The 7,315-nt window shown below is 33.5% G+C and overlaps 1 protein-coding gene across 1 annotated transcript; it reads left to right on the forward strand.

The window, feature by feature from the left end:
* The first annotated feature begins 6,686 nt into the window (after positions 1-6,686).
* LOC145038486 (kiwellin-1-like) lies at positions 6,687-7,315 on the forward strand. Its single transcript, XM_078986833.1, has one exon. The coding sequence runs from the start codon at positions 6,707-6,709 to the stop codon at positions 7,256-7,258; it is 552 nt and encodes a 183-aa protein (XP_078842959.1). The 5' UTR covers positions 6,687-6,706; the 3' UTR covers positions 7,259-7,315.

A 7,315-nucleotide genomic window follows, 5' to 3' on the forward strand; every position in this document is an offset into this window, starting at 1 on the left:
TTTTAATCTAGCTCTCCTTTTAAAACATCAAATATATTTCTGTTTCTGTTTCTTGTGGATATTGTAATCCGTAAGGTATTGATGTAACTATATATACTAATGACTAGAGGTTCACACCAAACTTAATTATCGGCATATAAAGATATATTATGTTATACAAATATTAACTTACCTTTAGATGTATATATGGATTCAAACAACAACTCATATGACAAAAACCATTCAGTTCTATAATCTTTTATGGCAGAATCAATTCGACTACAAAATTTTAGACTACTTTTTCTAACTCATCTGACGCAACCCTACAAATAGACTATACCAAAAAAACAATAATCATTCATTGTAGATTCAATTCCACTACAAATTTTAGACTACTTTTTCCAACTCATATGTGGCAGCCCTACAAATAGACCTTACTACAAACACAATAATACAAAAATTTATGTATTTTCACATTCTAATTCACTTTATGCAATCAGACAACACCCCACGTACCATAATCACGGGCCACCCGAACCCGTAACCGACTCGACCTGATTATTATCAAAACAAAACCACAATAGCAGTAGAATTATGACACATATGAAGTAGCAACACCGACAGCTGCTTGATTTGATACCACCAGCACATCTGATAATCATAATCTCATCATCTTCGCTCAACACTAGAGATGCACACAAAACGGATCGGCCTATAGGTTCCGATCCGATCCGAAAATCGGATTTGGTCAAAACCGGTTTTGACCGAACCGGTTCGGATTGAACCGGTCACCAGATTGAAACCGGTTCGACACTTCGGACAAGAAATTAGATTATACCCCGGATCAAGAACCGGATCTGATTGAAACCGGATCCAAAACCGGTTTGAAACTGTATTTTTTTGTTACCGTTAGAAAACGGGAAAATTTGAATTTTTTTTTCTAGCTAGCCGTTAGAACTTAAAAAAAAAACGGCTACTTTTACTTTTTTTTGACTTTTTGGCACTTCTAAACATCTATATATACCTTTCATTTGCTACATTTCAATTTTACACAAAAAATTTACTACTTATTTTCATAATGCTAAAAAAAATGAGCTCGAGAAATTCAACCGCGGGTCAAGATTCGGATGCAACGGTGGTTAAAATCATACCAACCACTCGGAGTAAAGAAGTGTGAGAACATTACGATTTGTGTTTGTTAACGAACGGGAAGCAAAAAGCGAGATGCATGAAGTGCGAAATGTTTTTGGGAAAAGATGGCAATAGCACATTAAGGAGTCATACAACAAAAACTTGTCCGGCTGTAAAAGGTCAAAGCGATCCAAGTCAACCAAATATTACTCCCGATGGGTCGATCTTCATTTAGAACAATGATGACCTTCATGAAAGCTTTTGCAAGTTCGTGATTCAAGAGGGCTCTCCTTTCAACCACTTCGACAACCTGCGATTAACAAGGATTTTGTGGGAAAAAATGCAACCGCAATACCGGCAAGTAAGTCGTACTTCTCTTAGAGGTGATGCTTTAAAGTATTTTGATATAGCCAAAAAAGATATGCAGTTGGGATTTTTAAATATAAAAACCGGTGTTTCTTTAACCTGTGACGTTTAGTCCTCCACCGGTAGTTGTCCCAAAAGCTATCTTTGTGTCACGGCACATTGGATAGATCCCTCTACTTGGGTAATGAACAAATGAGTTATTGCTTTTGAACTTTTTGCGCATCCTCACACGGGGGCAAGATTATTTTCAATTTTAGTAAGCGTTATAGAGACTTATAATTTACGCGACAAAATCTTCTCTGTTTCGTTTGACAATGCAAGTAACAATACCGTCGCGGCAAAAAGATTAATTGAAAAATATAAACCTATTTTGGATGGCTTGTTTTTTCATACTAGATGTGTTTGTCACATTATTAATCTTACGGTACAAAATGGTTTAAAAATGATAGATTCGACGATTGAAAAATTCAAAACTGTGTTAACTAGAGTTTTTGGAAAAAATAAAGCAACAATGGAAAAATATCGAAAGTTTGCCATTTCCATTAATGTAACTTCATATTGTCCTCATTGGGATTGTGACACTAGATGCAGTTCAACATGCATGATGTTTGAAAGTTTGACACGTCAAAGAATCGCTTTGCAATTATTTTACGACACAATTTCAAAAGGAAAAAACCCGGTTTCGGATTATGATTGAGATTTAATGGAAGAGTTTGTGGAAATGTTAAAAGTTTTTAAACAATCAACCACTTTTCTATCGGGTGTGTGTTACCCTACAAGTCCGTTGTTACTAAATGAATTATGGTTGATGTCCGCACAATTGGAATGTTTTGAACAAAGAAGTGAAATATTTGTTTTGGTTACGAGACCAATGAGACAAAAACTAGTCTAATATTTCAAAGAAATGCCACCACTTTTTACTTGCGCTGCAACATTAAACCCATGTATCAATGTTACGGGTGTAGAGACTTTGATTACCAAAATTTCTATGTCTTTAAATTTGCACAAAGATAACTCAAACTACATCCGTAACCAAATAAACATTGTAATGATACTTTTACTAATTTGTTTGACATTTACGCTACAAAATATGACAAAATGTCAAACACTTTTGCAAGTGTAACCGACTCTACTAGCGGTGCATCGGATAGTGGTGTGGGTCGAACGGATTTTCATTTCGACCTCTATAACTACCTTTTGGAGGAGCAAAACAAAAGAGCACGCACATTAACGCCTAGTAGCGAACTTTGAATTTATATGGGTTCAAACTTTTTAAAATTCATGAGTGCACCACAATTTAAAATTTTGAATCTTTTGGCTTGGTGGAGAGAAAAGGAAGCACAATTTCCTATTCTCTCCGTCATGGACCGATTTACTAACCGTCCAAGCTACCATGGTAGCTTCGAAATCCGTTTTTTCTTTTAGTGGAAGAGTTTTATCAAAGTTGAGGACGAATCTTACCCTGGTTGCGGTAGAGGTTTGCGTTTGCTTGAAGGATTACTTGGATTCTGTGGAATGTATACAACACTTGGCATCACTAGAAGGCCCACTATCACAAAATGTTGAACTGGAGATCATGGATGAAGAATATGCACAAGGCTTATCAACACCTCCGGAAGACGAAGACGGTGACGATGAAGTCAAAGACGAAGACGGGGATGAAGAATATGGCATTGATGAGACCCCTAGTTACTTGCGTGGCGGTTGAAGAATAATTAAATGAAGGCGACACGAAGTAGAAGACCACAAAAACTATTTTCATTTAGCTAAATGTTATAACGCCACTTTATTATTATTATTATTTAACTAGTTTAAAAACTCTTTCTAATTCGACGTTTGATGTATGTTTTAACTATTTTAATGTACCCATGTTGCATTTTGTGTTATATTTGAGGTCCAAAAAATTTGTATTTAAAAAAAAAAAAAAGGCAAAGTCGGATCGGATTAAACCGAATCGGATGCGGGGATCGTAAAACCGGTCAAATCCGGTTTGAAACCGGTTCGGATTAAAGGTTGAATCGGATTCAGCATTACATCATCAAACCAGATCGGATCGGGTCTTTGTGCATCTCTACTCAACACCATTTGTCTAACATCTTGTTTTCTAAGAAGCAATGATTTTCTAACCGATTGGTAACTCCATATGCCAGCCTCCTAGGGCCCGCATGACCGCCAGCTCACAGTTGAGATACCCATCTTCTGTATACCCACATAATTCATCCACTCTCTTCTTCTCATCTAAATAACACGACATATCACGTCTAATTGGCTAAACAAGATACTAGGTGTGCAACTAGATAACCAAACTTGCATGTGTAAACTCATTTCAAAGATATTAATTGTGTTTGTAAAAACAATTAACCTAGTGAGATCCCTTAATTTCTAATGGTTTCGCAATGTTGAGGCCTAATTCAACAAAATTATCTAACATTCAACCGAAATGTATCAAATGCTCTACACATCAAGCCTTCCATTATAATCCATAAAGATTTAAATACAACATTTAACAATGATACATATGATCTCTATAACCTAAATTAATTGTTCTATTGTCTAATTATATAAACTTTCATTTACATTTAAAATAGAAAACTTGATTGTCTATTTTTAATAAATTACTCTTAAGTTCATTTCGTTATATAGAAAATAACAAGAAAGTGTTCCTTGCCTTCAAACACAAGTCTTTAACTTAAAGCCAATCAAAACTAATGAAATACTCATCCAAAGAGAGAAAAGTCACAGCCCTATTCAATCAAATATAGTTTATTATTATGAATTAATCAAAAATAATAATGGAACATAATGTATTGTAGGGTATTCAAAAATTTCAATCATGGATTGTTGGGAATTGATATTTAAATTTGAACATAATCAGTTGAATGAAATTTGAATAAATCAAGAATCACACCGGAACATAAAGTCTTGAAGGGTATCCCTAAATTTCACAGAGGATAGTTGGGATATTGATATTGAAATTGGAAAACAAAACAAAACAAGACATGTGTATTAAGTAAGAATTTGTTTGATTGAAATTAGGGATTTGAATCATATTAAGCAAAATTTAATAAACTTAGAGTTTGTTGTGGGAGTGTAGATCAGTGCAACTATGTATATATAAGTTAACGGTTTTGAGTGTATCATGCATATATAGTTAGATTATATTAATTCGTTTGGTCACAATTGCTCCATTTGTTATATGTTCATATATTTTATGTCTTTTATTCTTTTTCATCTAGACTATCTTTTTGATATTCTATTATAACACTATACGTTTCTACAAAACATGAAAAAGAGTATATTTCCCTTAATAGATTATTTTGTATTTTTCTAATTTCTATTTTTTTTTGTTCTTTTTAGATTTCTCATCAACTCTACTCCCAGTCTGGCATCCACAACAATTCGTTGGCAACCATTTTGTTCTTCACCCCGACACAATTCTTCTATATATCAAATGTCGTTATTAAACATATTAATGTAATTTATTTGTGTCCACTCATCCACAACTTATTCTAATCTTTCGAATGTAATTATTTTATTTATCAGTTGTCATTTTAAATGATTAAAATAATTCGAAGTACTAATGTAATTGGTTATATTTTATTAATAATATATTTTACTAATTTTATATAACACAAAAAATGTAAATACATATATTCAAAGCTAATAATCCAAATGATATATATATATATATATATATATATATATATATATATATCGAAAAATGGGAACTTGCTACGGGATATATTTTTAGTGTAAAAAATGGTGTACCGTAAGGTGAAATAGTTTCAGGACAAGTTTTTACACAATTTTGATATAAAAACTTAGAATCGTATTGGTGTATTTAAAGACACTCAAATACATGAATTCGCAAGAACAAACATAGATGATAGAGATATAAAGATAATTACAAGTTAACTAAGAAGTTGGAATCAACATTTAAAAACCGGTTTTATAGTAGAACTGGTATGGTGTCCAGTTTCGGTTCAACCGGTTCGACCGCCGGGTTAATATATATAAATATGACGTTTACAAGTTCAAACATTAATATATATATATATATATATATATATATATATATATATATATATATATATATATATAAATAAGTTGTGAATGATTCCAAATACATTAAAATAAAACATAACTATAAGTTGTAGTGTTTTAGGTGAATCTACATAAGTAAAAAAAATATAACACCGAAATAAAATATAGTTTTAGATGAATATATACGCATCAAAAAACTTTATAACATTACCACATGTTTTATTTAGAAAAAACTAAATAGATTTGAAAAAAAATAATAACCAAAGTTTATTATGCAAATGGTTCTTTTGCATGTATTTTTATTCGGTTTAACCAGTTCAACTGAGTTTTTCTACAAACCGGCGGTTAAATCCGGTTAAAAAATTCACATAAAACCGGTGATAATTGAACCGTTCTCTCCCTTGATTCCCGGTCCAACCGATTCGACCGCTCGGTTGAAAACAGTTTTTAAAACATTAGTTGGAATCAAATTTTCAAATATTGTAAATTGATTAGTAAACTGTACCATGTCAACGGCAAGTATCAACCCGCATCGAAGCCTACATATGTGGAACGCTAATTGCGGAATAATAGCCAAAGGATTCTTAATGTCAATTGTTTTACTATATTTGTACCAAATGTATATGTAGAGCTTGATATATAGTACATTTACTTTGATGCAAGAACCAAAGGGTTAAAACTTAATATGATAAGGTCATGATTAATTATGTGGAATGATGAATAATGTTACGTACTGATTAAGCAATATATCAATTATAGCAACGTGATTTTACCTGCATGTGTAATATACAAGAGAAATATGCGGCTAGAATGGTAAAAGTTTGAATCTATTATTTTTACAGAATCAATGGAAAATATTTTCCCCAAATAAAAGAATAGTGGCTGTAATTTTAAATATACTTTATAAACCAACAATGAGACCAAATTAGACTCAACATGCACTTATTATGGACAAAATTGTAGTATGTCCGTGCACTCAAAATTACTTGGTTTTCTTAAAAGGGAAAGTGAATGTCCAAAGGATCTTTATTGCCGTAGAAGAATATCTGTCACTTGAGAAAAAATACAACATAGTTGACTATTATTTTGGCTTTTTGTTAAGCAAAAGGCTATATTAGCACAGCCCATTTGCCCTGCTACTCATCCAACAACATTGTAAACAGTAACTAGCAACATCTAAAAGGCAATGAAGAATTTCGGTTTTGTTTTGTTCTTGGTTCTCCTGGCAACAACTTCATTGGAGATCAATGCTCAGACTTGCAAACCAAGTGGTGGTATCCGGGGAAGAAAACCGCCTCCAGGAGAATGCAACCCTGAGAACAACTCGGATTGTTGTGTCAAAGGTAAGTTTTACACCACGTATACATGCTCGCCTCCGCTGACAGGCGATACTAAAGCAACACTGACAATAAACAGTTTCCAAAAGGGTGGTGATGGTGGTGGGCCGTCGGAGTGTGACAACCAATACCACTCTGATGACACACCAGTTGTGGCGCTGTCAACCGGATGGTACAAGGGAGGGGATAGGTGCCACAAGTATATTACCATCAATGGAAATGGGAGGAGTGTAAAGGCAATGGTTGTGGATGAGTGTGACTCTACTATGGGGTGCGATGGTGATCATGACTATCAACCACCATGCCCTAATAATATTGTTGACGCTTCCAAAGCAGTGTGGAAGGCCTTAGGGGTATCCGAGGATAACTGGGGAGATTTAGATATTACTTGGACAGAGTGATTTTAATCTAGCTCTCCATTTAAAACATCAAACATATTTCTGTTTCTGTTTCTTGTG

The sequence above is a fragment of the Lactuca saligna genome, chromosome 4 (assembly GCF_052625555.1).
Source record: "Lactuca saligna cultivar CGN05327 chromosome 4, ASM5262555v1, whole genome shotgun sequence".
Lineage (NCBI taxonomy): Eukaryota > Viridiplantae > Streptophyta > Magnoliopsida > Asterales > Asteraceae > Lactuca > Lactuca saligna.

Excerpts from the sequence above, each read along its gene's own strand:
- LOC145038486 (XM_078986833.1), top strand. The coding sequence starts at position 6,707 with ATGAAGAATTTCGGTTTTGTTTTGTTCTTGGTTCTCCTGGCAACAACT.